Below are 24991 nucleotides of genomic sequence, written 5' to 3' on the forward strand. Positions count from 1 at the left end.
AAGAAAGTTATTAATTTTTTCTCTAGGACTAATAGTTTGCGCGAATGAAGTACGAGAATAATGAAAATCTGGCGCGATACGCTGTAGCGTAGGTAGTTTTCGTAGGCCAGTTTCATTTTGTTTCCCGATTAGATACGCCATAAGCGTCCCCTATATGAAACTATTTGTCTCGACTTCTTGCACGCAACTGTTTTCCGTTGTAAAGAACGACAATGTTTGAATAATACGAAAAATAAATAATAATGTACAAATATCTCGGAAACCGATCGGAATAGAGCCTGTGTGTATATGAAATTTTCTGTTCAGTGCTACTATCACCTCGCAAAGAATGTACAATTACCTCCGGAGTCAAGCTGTATAAATGTGCGCGCGCGCGCGCGCGCACACACACACACACACATTCGATTGCTCACCTGCCACCTTTTTATAAGTTTCTTCCTCATGTAGCAGTCGTGGTAGTCCATGAGCAGAAAACAGGCTGCTAGAACCGAATCCGCGGTCACCCCAAGTTGCTTTCGCCGTAGGCACTCCTTTCGGTAGTCCACTCAAAACACTTCAAATACACTTCACACACTAAATCATCCTCAACGAATAAGGTAATTATTTGAGACGTTCTGCTACATTTCGATCAGTGGTGAAACCGGCTGTAGGAATTTGGAGAGAATACGTTCAGAGCTGGCACTGCGCGCGTAGCCAGCCAGGTAGCAACAACGCAGATCAGCCCTTACCTAGGCACCACTCGCACTCACCAAGGCTTACGACGGCGCTCACCCCCAAATTCCAGTGTCTCTGGTATGAGCATAACGGTTCCTGCCGTCAGCCGTGCCGCAACGGTGTCGAGAGCGCCATTCGGCCGCCGGCGCTAGAAACGGGGGTTCGCGCGTTTACGAAAGCGCTATTTTCGCCGCCTCAGCGGTAAACCTGGAGGGGAAACAGCCCCCGGCACTTGTGAGCTGTGGAAGGGCCAGATGCGAGGCACTTTCTAGCGCTACGCAGCTCCTACCTTCCTGTTAGCCATTCCGCAAGGTGCGCTACCTGGTGTTTACAAGCCGTGACTAGTCCCTCATGGACACATGAAAACTGCGCTTAGTGAAATCTGCGCCAGAACAATTGGAGCCCAGTGTTCCTGGAAAATACCTGCTCCATGAGTCACGGCCTGCTTGCGCGCCGAGAGCCCTGATTCCCCCTGAGTTCACAGTGGTCTTTGGGCTGCCCTGTCCCAGCCGTGTCCACGCTGTCACGGAAATATCATGCAACGTGAACATCCTGTGCCGGAAGAAGAGCGAAACCAATGGTCGCCATAACGTTCTACGATATGCTCTCTTACATACGCACGGTCTAGTTCTCTGAACGTTTAAATTCTGCTTTTCTCTCTTTTATGATGCAAACTTGATGGCCCCAGCAAACAGAATAAAAGGCAGACTGGTTATAGCGAGAAAGCACTTCTAAAGAAGAGGATTTTGTTAATGTTGAATACAAATTTTAAGTGATAGGAAGTCTTTTCTTACGAAAAAAAAACAAAAAAAATCATTGTCATTACCTAACAATGTGAACTGCACAGCAGATTGCAAAACTAAATCTGATTTAGTAAAGAAGGAAATACGAAAAATTAAACTGTAAAGTTGGGACAGAACGTAATGTTCATGGAAGACAAAATGAAGCATACAAAATTATGAAGCACTTGCATAAACAAAAACGAGATACTTCTCAATTAAATGCAATATCCGAAAAGGGATGGTTAAAATACTTCAAATCTCTGTTTACTGGTAATGAAGAACAACTAGAAGTAAACACCAATACCGACGACTCTGCAGATCAGGTAACAATGGAAGAGCTAAAAATTGTGATAAAAGGAACAAAAAATAAGAAGTCACCTCTCACTGATAATATAAAAATCGACTTGATTAGATATGCATCAGGTCAACTAAAGCATAGACTCTTAAATTTTATGAATGTCTGCTGGCTGAGCGAATATGTATCAGACGATTGGGATGAACCTTTGGTATGCGCTACTTACAACAAAGCCGATAAATCACAAAATCACAATACTCATTGTCCGAGTCTACTGAATTCCTGCTATGAAACGTATGTTAACATTAGAAACAAGAGATTAGGATCAACAGTAAAAATACTCGTACTTATGTTAGAGATACAATACCGTTTTAGAAAAGGTAGATGATGTGCTGATTGCGTTTTCATTTCTGAACAAGTAACCCAGAAAGAAGGGACTTCAGATTGCCAACTTACTACGTTTTTATTTACTGTGGAAAGGCATTTGACAAGCTAAAGTGGACAATGCTATGGGAATCACTAAAGGAATTGGGAGATCCAGCACATCTGATAACGGCAGGTCCGTCATTATACAAAAATAATAATGGTGCAGAATCTGCCGATATCAATCAAAGAGGGGTCAGACAAGGCTGTCCACTGTCAACAACTCTTTTTGATGTTTACATTGACGATATCATTCGTAGATGGTTGAGTTTATTAAATGGCACTCTAACACATTATAATTTTTATTTTTTGACAATGCTATTTTCTGATGATCAGCTATAACAGGAGAAGCTGAAGAAAATGTTCAAACTTCAGTACATAAATTGAATCAAATTGCCGCTAAATACTGAATGAGAATGGGTTTGTATTAATTACATTTTCTGCTACCAGTCACGATTTTCTTTTATTCATACATTACACGACTCGTTCGGGAAATGATTCCTATTTTCAAATGTGTATTTCTTTGTACTATGCAACTCTTATGCAGTGTTTTCGATGTGTAAGGTTCCGTTTTGTTTTGCTGATTTTATTGCAATAAATAAAAAGGTGCAGTTTTTAGTTAGTTTTCGATTTTTATATGTAGTTAGTGGCGAAATTTTTGAAGAACTTTTGCTTGCAGTTTTCTTCTAGTCCATTTATGGGGAGTCTAACACATGTTAAACATCACTCGAAACTACTCATCGAGAATAACTTATACAAACAAGCAGATAAAGAGATGTTTCTAAACGTAGTTGACAGAGATAATGTAACAGGTCCCCCACAGATATGCTTTTATACATAATTTGTTTATCTTAACAATATGTCTTATAACATTAGACAGTTTATAAAGGACAAAATCAGACGGAATGAGAATATTGACAGATAAGATAAATATGATGGCATTTCAGGGACTGGAACCCATTAGAGGCAAAATTGTTATAGACAAATAACTGAACAAGTTAGAGAGCTTAAATATTTAGGGTGCAATTTTAAATTTCTCGTGTCAGATGATGTAGAGCTAAAATTAGCCAGATTCATACAATTCTGTGGGACTGTAGGCTACAACGTACAATAAAAAGCAACTTGCGGAAAATAATGTTAATTACTCTCTACAAAGTAATAGCGTTATCTATGCTGCTGTATGGTAGAGAAAGTGGGATGCTAACATCTGACCATTATGGCGAATCGAATCATTTGAGATGAAGTTGCTTCGCTTTGTAGCGGGATATTCATTCTCGAGCCATGAAATACCGATATTAGACAACAACTGAATGATGGACTTACTACAAAAATATAAATGAAAAATATCGACTGAAGGGGAAAGACAATGTCCAACGTATGTCTAATGATACAATAACTAAAGCGACGGTACAATACACACAGGTGGCAAAAGGAAAGTTTGAAGGCCCGGAAAGAGATGGCATGAACAATTCTGAGGCGGAAAAAGGCCAACAGACCTAATCCTTGAAGACAACAACGACGACGACGACGAAGATGATGATGAAGAAAGTCATTTCTGAAGTGTTTGCCTGGATAGTATCCTTGTACATAAGTGAAACGTAGATGATAAGCAGTTACGACAAGAAGAGAATACGAGCCTTTGAAATGTGATAATGCAGCAGAATGCTAAAGATTAGACGGGTGGTGATGAGGAGCTGAAACGAATGGTGAAGAAAAGAAATTTATGGTTTTCCCGAAAATTCGACCACTATAGGGCCGATGAGGGATTCTTGGCTTTTTCTTTTTACTTCTAAGTTTATATCTTTTCAACAACGATGGTGGAAAACATTTTGTAACAATTTCACTTCCCATTTCGCACTGTATATGACCTCGCAACAGATCGAATGTGCTGTACGTAGGTCGGAAGGGAGGAATAGAAATTTCACGTCCCGTCAACGAGCACAAGCTCCGAGTGATGAAGGTAATCGGCCGTGTCCTTTTTAAAGGGCATGTCATTTGCCATAAGCAGTCTTGAGACGCACAGAAGATCTAAAATTGAACAGAAAGACAATGGGTTGATTCAAAATTCAAATGGCTCTGAGCACTATGAGACTTAACTTCTGAGATCATCAGTCCCCTAGAACTTAGAACTACTTTAACCTAACTAACCTAAGGACATCACACACATCCATGCCCGAGGCAGGATTCGAACCTGCAACCGTAGCAGTCGTGCAGTTCCAGACTGCACCCCTAGAACCACTCGGTCATTCCGGCCGGCGCAATGGGTTGAACCTACGTCCTACCAAATGTTTGATCTGTGCTAAACACTGTAGCTCCCCGCTCAGTCGTAGACTGAAGTGTGTCAAAAACTTAAGTTTCAGCAAAACTACGCCCAGTGAAAAGCATCAGTTTTCAAAGCACATCAAATAGTTTTCAAGCTACGGAAGTAAGCGTTCTGCGAATCCTGCACTTGTGAAAGCTAATGCCTGTGCTTTCAAATGTGAAAACTGTCTCAAGCTGGTGAAGCCGAGCAATGAAGTGTACTTGGGCCAAAAAAATCAACCCCACAGTTGAACTCCAGTTTCCGAGACGGGAACTGAAGTTACTTTACACTGAGAAGTGACTCCTACGGAATGAACTATTCATTTAGATTCCAAAATCTTTTCTAGTACTTTCTCCGCTGTATCATGCTCAACTGAACACAACTGACGAAAATCGGAGGTACCGCGGTGTGAGGCGGGAGTTCAGCCGAAATAGGAAATCGGCCACGTGACGTCCCTCCATTCGGCTCCTATCGGAAAGCGGTCACGTGGCATTCCTTGTTCGCTGAGCGGTGCGATCTTTGGCTTGGTCGTCAGATATACAAAAGCAGTGTTAAGGATTTGAAGGCAGTCGTAAGTTCGAATCCTGCCTCGGGCATGAATGCGTGTGATGTCCTTAGGTTAGTTAGGTTTAATTTGTTCTGCGTTCTAGGGGACTGATGACCTCAGATGTTAAGACCCATACTGCTCAGAGCCATTTGAACCAACCAGGACACTAACCTACTGCCTTCAACTCCACAACTGCAAGTCTCTAATCACATGACCACAGCGATTGCATATAATCTTGAGAATTATTACTGTTCATCTTAAAATCTCCAAAGGCCTGTTGCAGCCAACATGTCAATAACCAAAATTTTATTACAACAAACTGAACGTGTTTGTGACAAATCTTCAGTGTGCCGTTGTCATGAAACAGCATACTGTCATAACATGGAAGTTTTAATATGGAAACAACGAGAGGATGAACGCAATATGGCGTATCATAAGTAGCGAGCAAGGGACGTCACGTGACCGACTCCCGATTTCAGCCGAACGCCATCTGCACGCCGTGAAACTTCCAAAATCACTTGTCGACTGAACAGTAAGTGACATTCAAGGCGACATGCACATATAGATACACAAAGAATCTTACAATTAATTGCGAAAACTGTCGCGGTTGAAAGTACACTATAATAGCAGCAAAAATGTCCCAAAATGGAAGGGGCCACAGATTAGCCGTTTACGAGATAATTGTCAATATGCGGTTACAAGTCGTTGGTGAATTCAGTATGAATTATTGTCCTAGTTAGTACAAATGTACTGAAGTGTACATTTTTCCGTTAGGTCTCAATCTAACTGGATCCAGATTTCACCTGTGACCTACTTTAACATGAAATACAAGATAAGTTTCACCACGTTATGTGTTACATTACACTGAACCTTTGTAGCTGTCAAAGTGTTTCACTTGTCCATCTCAAATATGGATGCAGTACTTCACTGCCGGCAGCTGCGGCCGAGCGGTTCTAGACGCTTCAATCCGGAACCGCACTGCTGCTACGGTCGCAAGTTCGAATCCTGCCTCGGTCATGGATGTGTGCTATGTCCTTAGGTTAGTTAGGCTTAAGTAGTGCTAAGTTCTAGGGGACTGATGACCTCAGAAGTTAAGTCCCACAGTGCTCAGAGCCACTTTATTGAGAACGTTTCTGCGTCTGTTATTGTATACATGTAACCAAGTCAGTTTTTTCTACGAATTATGAAGTATGTATATACGTGCGACAAGTATGTCTTATTTTTTCCCAGTAATTTCGGAAGTGTGTTAGTTAAAACAGTTTGTTACATTTGATGCGTTAGTTACAGTGGATCTCAGGACCTGCATAAAAGGTAAGCTACAGGTGTCAAACTCAACTGCGGTATCGACGGTGCCGTCGTCGGCCGCGCTGATCACGGTGGGAGACGACAAATGTAAACAGCCCTCCAGCATGCCTCTGCGAGCCCATTCTTTCCAGTACGCCACCGGAGGTTCACTAACAAGTGAACCAGATGGTAGTGACCTATCACAGCAATCACTGAACGACTTACATCATACTCAAAGTTATCTGTTACGATAAGTTCGTTTTATACATATATTGTAAATTAATATTTTATTTATTTTGTGGGCGTCTGTCTGTTGTAAAAAAGTACACTTTCAACTGCGGAGACAACACTAAACTCCGCATCATTATCTCAGTTTCCAACGTTCTTCTAATATTCCGTATAGTTCTTACAGGTATTTCCTTCTTTCCTGCTTTTATCAAGTGGACTGGAAGCGCATTCTTTCACCTGCTCTCATGAGCTAATGCATAGCTCGCTAGCTTGAGAGACAGTGAGGTGCGCCATACCCTGATTGCATCCGCACGGCACATTAACGACCACACTTCGACCTCGGAGAACATGATACAATTCAGTCAAAACGTGATGTCGTGCACAACACACTAACAAGGGGAGGCCGCCAAATGTGAAATTCAGATTCGATTCATACTGCGCATAATAAAAGCTCATGGCCAGAGGTGTAATGTGGCAAAGCACCAAGATGCACTTCTCAGCCGTTGTCGAGAAAATCTACAGTTAAACCGTTGCGGTGAAATACTCTCTACGATTAATAATCTTCTACAGCGTCGTGGCGCACCGGTAAGCACTCGGATTCGTAATCCGAAGGTGGCAGACTCGAATCTCATGCCATGCAACTTTTTGTATTATTTGTTTTTTGTAATTTACATGTATATATATTTCGTCTTGGGTAGCCGTCTCTTTCCAGGAAACAAATGTTGTGATTTTCCGTTGCCGAATCTTATGCTTCTTTTTAAATTCAGTGACCCATGTTTTTGAAGCTTTGAAGTTAAAATTTGGGAACTGACTTGCAGCGCCCAAGGCCCACTGCTGCAGGTTTCTGGTAGTAACTTGCTGGAAGTTTTGTCGAGCTTCTACGAAGCGATCTTGCACCCATGAATCGATGGTACAATATCTATCAAATTTGCTACAGCCACGTTTGGTTTGCTCTTCCCACCTCGATAAATAGCCCATATTTGTCAAACGAGAGCACCCCTTTTTTTTGTGGAGTTTTGAGACTCCAGCCTGGATGTTCTTTGGTCAGATTGACAGCTCTAATTTTGTAATCCAGAGAAATATAGTCGTACCCTTTATTTTCTTCTCGTCCGGCTCGTATTCGTCTGATGATTCGTCGGCAATGGGACTCGGTTCAACGTCTTCGTACGCTTTGTTATCGTCGATTTCATTAATGTCTATCAATTCCTCATCATGAACGAGGGTTTTTTCGGCGAGCATTTGCAGCGTATTCTGCAACATTTCTTCCCCAATTACCATGGCTTCTTCGTTGATTGATGATGACGGTTCTGCTGCTTTGCGATTACTGTTACGAAGGAGGCTTTCAAAATACACCAACGCATCTTTCAGTTGTCGTTTCGCCACTTCACTGTGTATAGAATCTTCTTCGATCACATCACTTTCATGCGAAGGGCCCGGATCGCTCTCCAATTGTACGGCCTTCATTTTTCCATTTGTTTAACAGGGTGTACCAAAGCTCTCACGTACGCACTGATTTTCGACGATGTTATAAGTTGCGCTAGGGACCGCATCTACCTTCTTTCGAAGTTAGCAGGCAACTACACTGTTACGCGGCGGCTCGTTTCCGCCGATTCAACATCTGTCCTTCAAGTGTAACGAACGAGTAACGGAGTTTATATTTCATACCTACCGCAGCAAATGTGTGTTCGTGGGGTCTCTATTCTAATTCAAACGTTTGACTTACACTATACGGATTCGTTTCGAAATATCGTTTCTACGTCTTCCGTTAACTACACATGGCAAACATTATGAAGACAATAACATTTGTGTAATACAACTTTGTTTGCGGAAAACATAATGATGTTCGAAGTCGCCAGTGTTTCCACGACAAGCGACTTTCAACAACTTATTATATGCATAATTGTTGCAACTGATTGCTGGGAATTATATATATATATATATATATATATATATATATATATATATATATATGAATTACAAAAAACAAATAATAATAAAAAAAGTTGCATGGCGCGAGATTCGATCCGGCGATCTTCGGATTACGAACCCGAGAGCTTACCGCTGCGCCACGACGCTGTAGAAGTCGATTTTCTCGACAACGGCTGAGAAGTGCATCTTGGTGCTTTGCCACATTACACCTCTGGCCATTAGCTTTTATTATGCGCATTTTGAATCTAATCTGAATTTCACAATTGGCGGCCTCCCCTTGTAAGTCTACATGAGTCACAGAGAGACGGCGTACACAACTTCCCTCCTTTTCGTTACTTGGACCACTGTGGTCTGAGGAGGGGCAGAGTTAAATCCATACACAGTACAAAACTCTCCTACTAAGCCACTGGAGCGATTTCTAGAAAATTTGGTACACATATCACTTACTGTCTATAAAGGTGTGATGGTGGAGGCGAAAAACAATGTAGCCCACGACGCGCGAATTTCCAAATTTTATACATCCAATTTTAGAGAATGATATCACTTAGTGATCTGCAACAAACTTAATACATAATACCAGACCTTTGCGAAACCTTCTCTCGCTAACAACCCCCACAAAATGATTAAAGGAAAAAGATTTATCGCTCACTACATTTTCTCTGCTCACGCAGTAAAACTGCCGCATCAGGCCTGACGTTTTAATTTACTACTTCTTTCCTACCAACTGTATACACGACACATTTTGCGAACAGTATTCACATACACCACTCAATGTACCTACAAAATTAAATCACTGCACGACACATAGTTGAAGGTATATGAAGTCGTAAACATTGAGCTGCGTGAATAAGAAACTGCAGGCCGAAATTCACTAGAGATATAAATGAACTATGTGTAAAAGTATGTGCAAAATGATGTTAAATATATGTGAAATATATACAGGGTGGCCTAAAAGTCCGTCAACATTTGAAAATTCACTAATCCACGAATAATGTAGGGAGAGAAGTAAAAATTGACACGCATACTTCAAATTTCCAGGGGTTTTACTGAAATCAAAAAGGAGCAAAAAATTGACCAACAAATGGCGCTGGAATGCAACACGTCAGTGACGCCGCATCAGAATCGTGTATAAAATGAGCCGAAGTGAGAGACACCTGACAAACACCTGCTGGAAGTTACGACTTTTACACATAATCTCTTGCCTATATCGTCCGCTTGCTGAGACGCCACTCCGGTCATGACCTCTCTGGCCCACAGACCTCAGACCGCGCGATTTTTGCTGTGGAGTTATGTGCAGTCCCAAGTCAACTACGACTCCTCAACCTCATTACGGATGTCAAAAGGCAACATCCGACGCCAATTCTCACCATATTTACTGATATGCTGTATAGTGTTGTTCACAACTTTGTCCCTCGACTACCAATAATGACGGCCGACATGCTGAGCATTTGTTATAAAGAACATGATTGTTATAAATCAATTGTTATGGTAATTATAGCTTTTGTTTCATATGAAGCGCCATTTGCTAGTTACTTTGGGATAAACGGTAGGAAAAAGCAGAAGAAAGGTGATTATCAGAACGTATTTAACTTTGCATTAAATATCTGCAGTTATTATCTAATTATCACCCTGTCAGTTCATGGCTTTTATTTTGTATTTGAGGAATCTTTAGTCCTGATGCCATACATAAGGTATTTGGTGTCCCAGAAGGCGCTCCAGGAAAACATCTTCCTCACAAGAAGTGCCTCACAATTATTCAACGAAGACATACATCAAATAATTTAACAAATCATGTTTTACTTTCGACTTTTATTAAATAAATATTGGTGCATAACATACCTGAGGAGCGGGTATTCGTAGCCAAGGAGTATTTTCGGCCATCTGTAAGTCAGAAATTTCTTGATCAGTTTTAATACTGCGTCTTTTTTTTTTTCAGTCCACTTTCACGTAAGATACTTCTTGGAAGCCTCAGTAGGCTCCTTCCGATCTTTCAGATGACCGAACATGCCCTACGGTGACTGACATTCTAAGACCACTGTTGTAGACGACGTTGCTAAGTACCTGAAACCGAAATAGAAACAGACCATTAATAAATATCTCCAATCGGAAAAAAATTGTGTTTATTGAACGTCGTATTGACACATAAATGCATAATGTTCAGTACTTTGTTTGTAGCCAGCTTTAATCACATAAAAACACCATGCGGCTCTAACAACTGTAGCATTCCAGCATTTTGAATTCACATGCATAATGTCCAAATCTGTACCTATTTTCGTGTTTTGTCAGATAGAATATAATCCCGTCAACAAACACAAACCAATATGTCGATTTTAAAAGACTGTAAGTTGATACTGGATACAAATGACAATCAACTTCGTGATATAAATACGGTATATATAGTTGTCCAGTTCGAAGACTGGTTTGATGCCAGTATACACGACTGTCTATCCAGTACAAGTCTCTCTTTCTCTTCATAACTTTTGCAACTTATATTCACTGTAATCTGCTTACTGAACACTAGCCTTCGCTTCCCTCCACAATTTTTACCCCACAAAACAATCTCCATTCCGAAACTGGCCATTATTTAATGCCTCAGGATATGTCCTATCAGCTGATCCCCTCTTTTAGCAAAACAGTATCATAAGTTTCTTTCCTACTGTCTTCTTAGTTATCGGACTTGCTCTATAGTGTTTGTCGCCCACCTTTCACCTACATATAAGTCAATGTCCCAGATAAAAACTACTATAAAATTTTCCGTCGGTGCTTAGCAGAAAAAGACAATAATAAAAAAGTAAAACACTTCCTAATATTCTACAAAAGTATATTTATTTTTTCACGAGCGAGATTTCGGCTTCTCAGCCCATCTTCAGGTGACAACTGAATGTCGCAAACACGGATAAACAAGATGTGCAAGTCACACAAATGTTATTTGTAAAGAAAATTCAAAAGTGACTTTGTTCACAAAGGATACCCAAGACACGTATTAGAATAAATATATTAGCTAAACAAGGGGGTAAATAAAGTATTTGTGCAGATACATGTAACAAATGATGAGAAATAAAATAAAATTACAGTTTGAGTCTGCTATTTGTGAAGAGAACTTCACTTAACAATGGAGAACACGGAAACTGAGTCTGATTATTTAATACTAGGGTGGCATTCTGTGTCACGTGTTCGATTATTTCCATTATTTCCAGTAGGGCCATCTATCTGCTTTCTTCAACAGAACGTAACTATTATAATTTTGTTACATTCTAAAACAATTCTTTGTTAAGAAACACTTTTCTGCCTGTTGCCAGTCAGCATCTTCTCTACTATGGCCATTATCAATTATTTTGCTGCTAAGCCATTAAAACGCATCTACTTTTCGAGTTTAATTAACCAGATGACTTTCCTCTGCATTACCTGATTCCATTCAACTACATTTCAGTACTTGCTAGCTTTGTTCTGGGACACTATCAGCAGTAATATATCTGCATCCATTACAGTATTAATATTTACTGTAAACTGTCTGTCTTCAGATCCTCTGTGGTAATACTTCACGTGTTGACAGACACTAAGCTCTAAGCTTGACTGGATGGAAATACCATTACGGATATTTTGTCTCGCTTTTGTGCGCATTAGTTAACTACATTATCAGTTACCTTAGGTTTCTGCTTTTTTGTGTGAGTTGCTGATTAACACACCAACTTTATACCATATTTCTAAAGTCTTTACTTGAGCTTTTAAGATCCTCAGTGAACTTTATGCTTTGTGAATCGGCACACCTCTCAACAACGGGAGCAAGTAACATCCACATGTACATGAGCTTCCGTTAGCAAAATTCTTCGAACTCCTTTGAGTTACTTGCGTTTTCATAAAATAATCATCGTGATATTATCGGTATTAAGAACGTAGAGATAACAGTTCGCTGTATTATAACATACTATGAGATTAACAATGAGTGAAAATGACTTGATACAGAAATCAACCTCGCGTAGCAATTCGAGATACTAAAATCAAATAATTAAGCAAGGTGAATTAACATTCAATGTCATTATTTTTGTTGTTATTTTTGTGGTCTTCAGTCTGGAAAATGGTTTGATGCAGCTCTCCATGCTATTCTATCCTGTGCAAGCTACATCATCTCCGAGTAACTACTGCAACCTACATACTTCTGATCTGCTTGAAGTATTCATGCCTTGGTCTCCCTCTACGATTTTTACCCTCCACTCTTCGCGCCAATACTAAATTGATGGTCCTTTGATGTCTCTACCAATCGATCACTTTTTCTAGTCAAGTTTTGTCACAGGTTCCTCTTCTCCTCTATTCTATTCAGTTTCAGTTACGTGATCTACCCACCTAATCTTCAGCATTCACCTGTAGCACCATATTTTGAAAGCTTCTATTCTCTTCTTGTCTAAACTATTTATCGTCCATGTTTCATTTCCATACATGGCCACACTGCTGATGTACAACTGCAAAAATCTAAACTATCGCTAATTTTCGAGTCGTTTGAGTACAGCTTTCCCGTTCTTACATCACAAGACGTCTAGGGAGGAACTGGATTACAGCTCTAATTTCACGCCAAGCGCGTTTCGCTTGCTCACTCTCAGATAATTAACAGTGGACCAAAAAATTGAACTTTACAGTGAGGAAACAAACTAAAATAATTCCGTAAATATCTGAGAGAAATAAGCACAGCTTCGCACATGAAGGGAACCGAAATCAAAATTTTGACGTGTTTAGAGGTACTCACAGGTAAGTGAAATTCCATCCGCATTCGAAGTCGCTTACCCGTATCAGCTTCCACAAGCCTTTTTTTCCGCATCTGCATACCTGGATATTAAAACTTTTTTAATCACCGTCAATCCGTTCAGTACCGTAAACTGGGTATACTCTGACTGCTGTGGATACTATGACCACTTACAGATCAAAAGGTTTACAGCTCTCTACTGGCTCTCACTTAGATGTTTAGAATATAACAACTGGTGGTAAAGTTCCATAGATGGCGCCATGTAATTTCGATTTGCTGGCGCAATAGTTGGCGCACCAATTGCGACTTATAATTGTATACAAAAGTAGTGTTAAAATGTGGTTGTGCAAAATCCATCGATATCATTTAACTGCAAACCCATTGGCATTTTCAACTGTATGTATGTTACTCGATTAAGACATACCACCGATTGCTTTTTTCTTCACGTGTATGTATCTGCCACTATATAACGATTTCTAAGGCCATGTGCACGATTTCCCAGTTTCGGGGCTACCCTGACCAGTGGTTACTGTTACCTCAAGATTACAGGCTTGACTTAGACGATGAAACAAGGTTTCTCAATTTGAAAATCATCCAAAAGCTAAGGACCTCTCAATGAGAAATGGTGGAATTTATCATGAGAACTTTTAGGAGTGGGAGGAAAACAAATAACGGAATCAGGGAACAAACTACATCAACATCAACAGGTGTTGAGGAAAACTGTGAAAACACCCTGAGAAATGTGTGCTTGAACATAAATGCAGATGCCAGGCAAGTCTGCAGGTTGCGCTATTGTCAAACGGCACCTGGCAACGTCGTCAGTACTTTGCAAATGAAAGTCGTGGTCAGAGCGGTGTTCTGTGTAGTTGTTAGGGCATTATGTCTGGATTAAGTGATTCGAATATGAACAAATTGTTGGTGCTCGCATGATGGTAACCAAAGTAACCGAAGGTGTTTCAAAAAGCGTCCTATCGAAGATTTATACCGCGTACAGGCATACCGGGAAAGCGGAAAAACACCATCCACTAATATGCACTCTCTCTCTCTCTCTCTCTCTCTCTCACACACACACACACACACACACACACACACAAAACACGCTGCCCACACTGCTGAAACGTTCCGGAAACTCACGTTTGAAGCAATGGCTCATCCTCCGTATAGTCCTGGTTTTGCTTCTTCTAACTACCACTTGTTTGGTCCACTCAAGAAAGCATTAAGGGGCTGTCTATTCACGGCTGAACGAGACGTGAACAGCGAGGCTCGCTGGTCAGTCGAAAACCTTCTTTTCTGAAGGCATCAAAAAGCTTGGACACCGATGGACCAAGTGCGTCGAAAAGGAAGTGGACTGTACTGAAAAAAGATGTTGACGTACGTTGCCTATTTGTGTTGCAAGTGTCCTACTTGTACTGCAGTATAACGTATGGCAACATTGTGCATAATTTTTGACTTATCCCCGTATCTGGTGAAACGTCCCCTTAGAAAAATTATTGAATTACTGTGATAAACCCCTTACGTTATTTGTTTTTCAAACAGCTGAGCAAAACTGAATGTACTCAGACATTTCTCTCTTCACTTCCTCTGATCATCACTAAACTGACACACAATATTTTTAGCGCAACTAACAATAACCTATACCTTTCATTAATCACTTACCTCACAAAAATCTTCGTTACTCGAACTACTGCAATACAGTGAGCGCCAATACTGCCAGCTAAATAAAGGATTCTAACTACTGAAGGCACTAACTACTGATAGGCACTGTTAGCGAATGAAAGATTTTGTTGGAAACAAACAATGTATTTACCTTAATAGTGTTCAAAAGTCATTATATATATATAGTTCATGACATCCACTCCTACAAATTTACCCTTTCTGATGGACACACGTCCAGATCATCCGCTCTCAAAACTCCGCCATCTCTCTTCCCACGCCCACCACTGCTGGCGGCTCACCTCCAACTGCGCAACGCTACGCGCCGTTAACAGCTAACTGCCCAACACTACAATAGCAAATTCCAACAATGCAAACCAGCCACGGACTTCACGCAGCACAGTCAGTGATTTTCATACAGAGCGCTACGTGACGTTACCAGCATAAAAACCTAAACAGCCTACTTACAACACACACACACACACACAAAACACGCTGCCCACACTGCTGAAACTTTACGGAAACTCAGGTCTGAAGCAATGGCTCACAATCCGTATAGTCCCGCTCTTGTGCCTTCCAACTACCACTTGTTTGGTCCACTCAATGAAGCACCCAGTGCTATGAAAAAGAAGGAGACTGTACTGAAAAGCTACGTTAACATAGAGTACTATTTGCATTGCACGTGTCCTATTTGTACTACAATAAAAGCTATAGATACATTGTGCATAATTTTTGACCTACCCCCGTATATACAAGCAGTCAACAGTAACGGTCCTATCTCAGTTTCCTGCGATACCCTTGAAATTACCTTCATATCTGCCAATTTTGTACAGTTAGGAGCGGCGTATTGAGTTCCATCTGCAGGGAAGAACTGAATCTAGCCACTAATCTGTCCCGATGCTCGGTAAGCGACCGAACACATCGCAGTGAATAGATGGGTAGTAGGTGCGAGGTGATCGGGACCAAGCGTTGTAACCACAGCCAGGTTTCGCAATGGGCGATCCCATGGTGTATTCTGCGCGGCGACAGCTTAGTGGGGCGCCGTGCCTTTGGACGCGGTTACGACCCGTAATGACGCACGACCGCTCGACCAGGCGCTCCTGAATGGACGGCGGCGACTATAAAAACGGCCGGCCTTGGCGGCCGGCGCAGGTGGCCCACGGGGCGGTCACTACGTAGGAGACCCGGCGGTCCCAGCAAGAGAGTTTCGCACTTTTAACGACCGCGAATGACGAGTTTCGGTGCAGCGCCGGCTGCATAGCCCGACACAGTTCACGACCTCTCAGATTTCGATCGCCGATTAAGCTGACCTGCTTCAAGAATTCGAGCTCCCACACTTTCGCTATTAAATTTTACACGCACTGCCGCTCCGAGATGTTTATACGACTTCGTCGTTGGTCTGGGACGCACGGATGGCTAATTAGAAAGGCTACGAGTCTTATGGTGAGCTGTAATGTCTTCCATGCGGTGTAGATCTATACAGAAAGTAAAGAAAAAATACTGCAATTAGAGTTTATTGTAAAATTGATTCCTGTTACTTCGATCATTCTCAGGTCATCAGGCCTGTGAAAGCGCAATTATCAGTCTGGGCTACTTCAAGCAGTTCATCGTCATCATCATTATCATCATCATCGTCGTCGTCGTCGTGCTCAACATCACCGTCGTCATCATCATCATCAGCCGTATGACATTTTGAAACATCCTTCATATCGAAGTCGTGGCATCGCACGAAAAGTGGTTATCAGACACGCGCGAAACGCATTACCCGAGGTAGTGGTAAGGAGATCGTATTTACTGAGACCATAGAAACACCTCTGTTACACTATTGTTCGAAAATCGAAATTTTCCATACAGCTATACATTACATTTACCGTAAATTCAAATGCTGTAACATCGTTAAGTAATTTATGAAAGAAAAGCTAATATAAACTGACGAGACACTTGAAACAACTACAAATTTACAACAATTCGTAAGAAAACAAAATTCTCTCTACTGTAAAGAAAAAACAACGGCATATTATTACACGGTAATTGTCGTCGAATTATTGCTTCCACTGTTAAAAACACATTACCAGCAAATTCACGAGTATGAGCGAAATTATTCTTGTAAAGTGAAAGGGAACTGTAAATGGCAGCAGTGTGTATGGGTCCATAATGTCAGTACCGGCAACAAAAATAAATAAATAAATAAAAAATTTAAAAATTAGTTCTTATTGTATCTCGGGTTCTGAATATACTGCCGCCTTCCAACAAAGCTGCAATGTTCCTTCGTCTCGGCGCCACAGCAGCCGTGTTGTCGCATTACGTTTCATTTGCTTCCGCGCGGTCCAAATCCACGATCTCTTGCTGTGCGTGTTGCTCGGGAGATTAACCAAGAAACATTTACTGCCAGGCTAGAATCAACTCACTGCAGTACTTGATCTGCAAAATTTTATAGTATTATACGCAGGTAAATAGGAAAGAGGCTGTTTTAGGGAATATCAATGGCGCTGTCTAAAATCCTGCGCCTTTTTAATAGGGGACTGATGACCACAGCAGTTGAGTCCCATAGTGCTCAGAGCCATTTGAACCATTTTGAACTCATCTTCGACATATTTCCATATACCACATCAGCGAACACCCGCAGACTGCTGCTTACCCTATCTGTCACATCATTTATTTACATAGAAAATAGAAGCGGTCCTGTCACACTTCCCTGGTGTAGTTCTGACGATACCTTTGTCTCTGATGTACACTCGTCGTTGAGGAGGACGTACTGATTTCTGTTACTTAACAAGTCTTCGAGGCATTCATATACCTGGGAAACTATTCCGTATACTTGTACCTTCGTTATCAGTCGGCACTGTGGCACCGTGTGAAGTGCTTTACGGAAATCCTGATCCATTTGCGAAAACCCGCACGGGAGGGGCGAATATCGGTAAGCCTCCATCTACATTCAAACTTCTGTGAGTTTAAGGACGTTGACATGTCGAGGAGATTTATGTGGGACAGTATTAGGAGGTTATCAGTAAACAATGACGTGCCGCAAAGATCAAAGACAACGTGACTTGTTCGATTTGATGTTGCTACCCGCCTGAGTTGTACCTGCCGCTGTGGCGTATCTGATCTATCTGCCTTCCATTGTCAAGTGGTCATTACGTGCTCAGCAAGCGTCTGTCCAGTGGGTCATTCGCTTCAGTTCTCATTCCAGCCGCGAATGACGCGTGGAAGGATGCGCGCCGGCGGACAGCCGTTCGTGACTTTGCACTCATTACAAGGCAGAGCAGCCCTGGTGCTGGCCGAGCGGTTCTTGGAGAAGAACAACGCTCCTTGCTCCTGGCGAATACATCAGAGGTCCAGATCAGCACAGCAAGACGGCTAATCAAGAGTAATTCGAAATTCTAACGGCAATGCGCTACAATTCAGTCCGTCACTGTGAGCGGGCTATTGGAAGAACTTGGGGCAGCGGGTGGGATTGCGCGGAATCGAGATGTATATACATATATTGTACATGCTCCTCCATTGATGTAAAATGTCTTCAATCACTGTTCGTGGATGGAACCGTATGTATCAGCATCTTCAAAACTCCAGAATGAGATTTTCACTCTGCAGCGGAGTGTGCGCTGATATGAAACTTCCTGGCAGATTACAACTGTGTGCCCGACCGAGACTCGAGCTCGGGACCTTTGCCTTTCGCAGGCAAGTGCTCTACCATCTGAGCTACTGAAGCACGAATCACGCCCGGTCCTCACTGCTTTACTTCTGCCAGTATCGCAGGAGAGCTTCTGTAAAGTTTGGAAGGTAGGAGACTAGATACTGGCAGAAATAAAGCAGTGAGGACCGGCCGTGAGTCGTGCTTGGGTAGCTCAGTTGGTAGAGCACTTGCCCGCGAAAGGCAAAGGTCCCGAGTTCGAGTCTCGGTCGGGCACACAGTTTTAATGTGCCAGGAAGTTTCATATCTTCAAAACTGCTTTTAGTGTGGGACTTCCCGTAACCCACACTCACATGAGGCTTCCCACTCATAATAGTTTCGGCTCTCCTAAAAAAATAGCTTAAGAGATTATATGCTTTCACACACTTAAAATCTTGCGCATGGACAAGGTCAATGAATGAATTACATGCGTAAAATGAAATTTCTTTGGCTCATAACAGGTTTCGATTGTATGTTTGTACAATACAAGTTCCTAACCCCACCAAAATGTTGGTGTTAATTTCCCAAGTTGTGACATACCAAAAACACTATGTACATTTCCTCGTGTGGTGATCTGTGACTCACAGACATACATTTAGACTGGCAATACCGTATACAGTACCATTCGTGTCTCTGAAGCCAGCATATTAGAACAGCAATTCGAAAGGAACGCAAAGGACACGTAATTTTTTTATTTACTGATAAAATAGACGTAATAAATGGGGATGCGCTGATATAAAAATGTTACGTTTAGAATTTTGACATAGAGGTGAACACGTGCGTCGTGTTTGTCTGTAATTTTCCTTACAGCACACGGAAGGTACTAACAAGGTAGCATGCCTCACTGCAAGCGTAACTACAAACATGTTACGTACATTTGCTTGTAGAACGTATGTAAGCCTAAGTAATTACATTACAGTTTGCCTTACCTGACATATCGGCAGTGTTTCAATATTTGATGTGTATCTTAAGGAGTTAAATAAAACTGGCGTAGCTTAATTATGTATTTTTAACCAGTTTTGATCAACTTCAGCTTTTCTTTGAATAGTATGCTCGTTAGGAAAGTGCTCCTATAAGTAGGAAGTGCTGTTTGTCGTTGATAACAGGTGTCTTTATTCTCTTGGGCGTTCTTACGACTACTACAATCTACTTTAATCGTGTGCGTACATGTTCACATGGTTCAAATGGCTCTGAGCACTAGGGACTTAGTTGAGGTCATCAGCCCCCTAGAGCTTAGAACTACTTAAACCTAATTAACTTAAAAACAGCACACATATCCATTCCCGAGGCAGGATTCGAACCTGCAACCGTAGCAGTCGCGCCGTTTCAAACTGAAGCGCCTAGAACCGCTCGGCCACAGCGAACGACTGTGTACATGTAACTTGATGTTCTTCTCATAACACTATTATACAATGCAGTATGTGTTTAAAAAAATTCAACTAGTTCGCAAATATTTCCTCAAGTGCAGAACTTGTTTAGGCCACATTGTAAAGCTTATAAATTCATTAGAATATCGTAGTAGCAGAGTACACAAACTTCCTGAGGCAGCTGTCTTACCTCACTTTTGTCAGTCTAGTAATATATGTCTGTGATCAAACTGTATCCAACAGAAATGCTGATTCTCCTTTTTGTGAACACCTCACATAATACTAACAATTACTGGAAGGCAGGAATATACCTGGCTCATAGAGATATAATAGGGATTTTCTGATTAAACTGATCCATCACATGTTAAATGTGGTGATCTGCACAGGTCGTATAGCATTATTTTCGTTACATTAATTACCAGAGCGACTGTGCAACTGCAGACAACGCAGTATGTCAAACTATCTCCGTGCAAGCGATTTAATTAATATAGCTCCATTGACTGATTTCTTAGTACACGTAAGTACAGTATCAAATAACTTATTATTACATGTAATCTGGCTTCCGTACATATTCAGTGCAGCAGTGTGACCAATGGGAATAGGTATAGAAAGTAACACCAGTTTGATGATGCGTCCCTAAAACAGCCAAAAATGTCTCATGCACAACAGATATGTACATTTACATGTTTGAGACAAATTTGTTATTATTTCTTAAATGAAAAGATGTTCCTGATGTTTTGACTTATTCCAAATCCACGAGGAGCATTTCGATTAGGATGTGTGGCTGGAACAGTAGCATAACGCTTTGCTTGCAAACATGTATTATGTATCCTTGTTTTGTAATATGCACTAAATTCTTGAAGACATCTTCAGAATGAACATATTAGACGAAACGTATATATAATTACTTTACGAATATTCATCACAATAAGATTTATATGGCAGAAACAACTTTTACACACACAATTCAAATGACTGGAGCACACTGGCAAATTGACAGATGTCTTCACGGGCGCTCAGTTGAATGCTAGTGTCTGACTAGCACATGGCTTCGACTTCTGCTTAAAAACATGTCTGATCTGGTCCGAACGTTTCAGTCCCTCAAGGTGAAACCAGCTTTGGTGGTAAAAGGTATTTATTTCTTATTTCTTTGTGTCACCACCGGTATCTGACTGTCTGTTCATAATCATGCGATTATCTGCTGCAGAATGGCGACCATTCAGCATAAACACCGAACGGAAAGGAAGACTCCTGCATCCGACATGATTAAACTTCTGCCTTACGAAATTCTACGCGAAAGATGGATAAGAAAGCAACTTCAAAATGGTAAACCTTTCAACTTGAAGCTATTGCAACTGCTTTGACGCAATGTCGTAGAAGTTTCCCCACTTGAATTCGCTATGCTAGGAGGCCACTGATGCAAACCTTCCCAGCACAGAAAAATCGGAGATGATTACCGGGAAATCTTGCCAGCAATGCGCTAAAACTATGATTCATTTACTAAAGATTGATAAATCGAAATTATCACCGCATGTGACGTTAGGTGAGAGATTTTTTTCCCAGTAGTGAAACTCAACAACAGCAGATATTTATAGACAAATTGGTCATTTTTGAGGCAACGAGTGAATATATGGTTGGCAAGTGAACGTATATACGACGGCCGAAACATTGCGAAGTTCACCTTTCCTAGCTGCAAATACTAAACAAACTGCGCTCAGACGAACAGCAAAATTGCCTAAGTGATCGGAGTCTTAATATAAACGAGAAAAATCTCCAGAACTGTACTCCTAGGCCGTTCATGAGCTATGAATAATATAGAAATATGCAAGTAATCATCATAAAAGAAACATAAGCGAAGAATAATATGCATTAAAAGTAGATATACGTCTGTGTGACTTTTGCGGGAAGATCCTCTAATGAAAACGTTAAATGTCTAAATATACACTGCATTTTCTATTAATGGTTATTAGAGGTCAGTAGACGAGCTTAAATTAACAAAATAGCCTACACAAACATATGATATGGTTGTACAAAATGATAATTCGAAGTTGACGAATAGTCGCTGAGCATTTTTGAACCGTCGAAGGCGTAGCTGCGTTACGCCACGCAATGAAGATGACAGAGATAGTTAACACGACAGTAAATATTTAGGATTACTGCTTCAGGCAAAAGATAAAGGGCCATATTATATGAAAATGAGCGACAGTGCACAAGGTAATACATGAAAGTGAGATTTAACAAAACACACCAGTAATTCTGCTTGAGTGTTACAGATTTTACGTTCGTATAAAAGCTATTTAGTTCATACATTTTTACTGTGGTAATCAAGGAAAACCTATCGGTAAAGTAATTTTCGATGTGCGCTCTGGATCACTGTAATAATAGCTACGAAATGAAACTGTTCTGAACATAGAATATGTAAACTGAACTAAAAAATTACACCAAAGATCGCGAAGGAATGAAGATTAGACTATACTAGCTCCGTGTCCATGACAGTAGAGCAGGAACTGACCACTGCTGTTTGAAATCAACCTTTAAACTTCAGAGTTCCCTATATTTGAGGGAATCAACATAAACCTGAATAACGACCGCTAAACATGGTATTTGGCGATGAGTAAGTGTCTAATGAAGGCATTTAATGGGAGGTACATCTGTTTGGGAGTGATTATGGACGCTTAAGGCGCGAATCGAAGAGTGATACGTAGGGTCTATACCAAACAACGAGAGTATAAAACAGACAGAAATCAAGCAGTGCCATAGAAAACAAATAAGACGAACAACAGTGAATACGCTTAGAACAGCGACGTCTTGATGGGGCTTATACAGAGGAAAGGGGTCTAACGAAAATAATTTAAAATGGTATGATGAAAACGGAGCATTAGAAAAGTGAAACCTCGTAAGAACACATCAGCGAGGCAGATGAATACATTTATAGATCTAAAGAGGCTAGATAAAGATCATACGTCACCTAAGCCGCAGCCTGTCGTTCTAATAACTGTGAAGAGAAAGAAGAAGAAGAAGCAGCTGTGAAGAGAAAGAAGAAAAAGAAGCAGAAGACAGAAGTGTGAAGAGAAAGGAGAAAGAAAAAGAAGAAGAAGAAGAAGAGGAGAGAAAGAAGGAGGAGAAAAATGCCTAGATGTGTTTTCCAAGTTAGAAATTTGGGAATAATTAGAACATTCAAAGACTGGCAAAACTAGCGAGTTGTAGATGACATCTTTCTGTCGAAGACTGAAACGTGTGGAAATGTGTTGTTAAGTTCCTATGGGAGCCGACTTCCGAGGTCATCGGTCCCTAGGCATACACACAAATTAATCTAACTAAAACTAACTTACGCTAAGGACAACACACACGCATGCCCGAGGGAGGACTCGAACCTCCGACAGGCGGAGCCGCGAGAACCGTGGCAGGGCCCCGTAGTCCGCGCGGCTACCCCTCGCCGCGAAACGTGTGGAGTAATAGAAAATAGCTGTAATACTTCAACGACATATTCAATATTTTGAGTTTAATTCTCGAAGAAGAGAATAGAACCTTTTATAATGTGGTCTTAAAGAACAGTAATTAATATCAGATGAGCAGACCAAATAAATAAAAATGATGCACTGAATCGCATCGGGGAGAAAAGAGCTTGGTGGTGGCACAAATTGACCAAAAGGCGGGCTACGTTGACAGCACTCGTCCTATAGCATCATGTATCAGTTAATTTAGTTAAGGAGGGCACTGGAGGAGGCAAACATTGTAGAAGCAGAACAAAGCTTGAAGTTATGGTGTAGGCTGCAGTGGGATTGGACACGGTAGACTAGCATAAAGTACTGCTTTAAACTAGTCTTCGGACTGAAGACTATAGTAACACACACAACACATACATCCGCTGCCAAATCTTGTTTTACATAAATCAACATCCCGTTGCCTCTTTCGGTGATGCTGGTAAGCACCCCAACATGGGTTCTGAAAGTGCGGCTCCCGGCTTTCAGCTTCCACAATCGTTTAGGCCCCATTGCATATGAGTGGTGATTTCGTTGTCAGTTCGCTACGTGCTTTTTAAAATATTGGCTGATGTGGGCGAAGTTATCTTGTGTGTAGTGAAGTAGAAGGAGAAGTATTTGACTGAGCAGAAAGTTATCCGGTTCTTTTATTTACCTGACGAGAAGCACAATGTATTTAAATGAGATGGAAAGCGATAAGTAAATGCTCGAATTGACGACAACCATTTATTCTGCCACGCGGGTAATTTTCGAATAGCTATACGCACTTTACTTTCTATGGTCTCGTACACGATCAACAGCTAGAGACGAAACATTTGCTACGTGCACAAGGCAGGGATCGCGTGTTCACTCCATAGGAAGTTTTCTAGCTATTTCTCTTTTTAAATTTTATTTCTCTGTCTTGGGTCACACAAATAGTATAATAACGATCGATTTCAACTGCTTAGTAGGTCATCATCAGACGATGAGAATACGCTATTCTTGTGTACAACTATTACTTTTGGCGTGGCAGGAAGAGAATAACACAGAAAACAGTTGATGTTTTGAGGTGGCTTGTTTGCATGCAGCATCCACACAACCATGTCACAAGGTCGAATAGCTTTGGGCAAAGTACAGGAATACTGAAGGCAACACAAATACACATTACGTATCTTGAGTGTGGAGATAATGCGTGTCACAGGACTCAAATGTTCTTGTACACCAATCAACCTATGAACACAGGTCTAATTCGGAATCCAATGAGCGATCACTAATAGAACTAGTAGAATGTCCAGCAGGGCTTTGTGGGCGGCGACTGTAGATAAATCCTGATGCTGTGTTAAGGCTTCGTAAGCAACCTTTCATTGTTCACATTTCAACAAAAAGACCCCTGGTAGACCAAGGCACAGGTGAGAAGATGGCTTAAAGAAAGATGCGGAAGTTTTGAATGTTGTCACTAGCGCGGCCCCTTGTCTACAGGCCGGTGACCGGTGGATAAGTAATACGTAGGTAAGCTGTCTTGAGTAGGGTTGCCATATCTAGCTGGGATTTCGTCGGGGCACTCTGAGACTTAGTGTGTAGAAATTAAGTAAAATATAATA

The 24991-nt window shown here is 41.2% G+C and overlaps 1 protein-coding gene across 3 annotated transcripts in view; it reads right to left on the bottom strand.

The window, feature by feature from the left end:
* LOC126279690 (ras guanine nucleotide exchange factor P) overlaps positions 1-24991 on the bottom strand; it is a 564449-nt gene that overhangs the window by 392937 nt on the left and 146521 nt on the right. The window contains exon 1 of one of the 3 annotated variants that reach the window (XM_049979701.1): positions 414-982. The exons of 1 other annotated variant lie outside the window; for it this stretch is intronic. In XM_049979701.1, the coding sequence (XP_049835658.1) occupies positions 414-464 (51 nt within the window). In that variant the 5' untranslated portion in view covers positions 465-982. Of the gene's footprint in view, positions 1-413; positions 983-10343; positions 10386-24991 lie in introns of those variants that run through there. One more of the 3 variants, XM_049979699.1, reaches the window with a different exon arrangement.

This window comes from Schistocerca gregaria, chromosome 1, assembly GCF_023897955.1.
Source record: "Schistocerca gregaria isolate iqSchGreg1 chromosome 1, iqSchGreg1.2, whole genome shotgun sequence".
In the NCBI taxonomy this organism is placed as follows: Eukaryota; Metazoa; Arthropoda; class Insecta; order Orthoptera; family Acrididae; genus Schistocerca; species Schistocerca gregaria.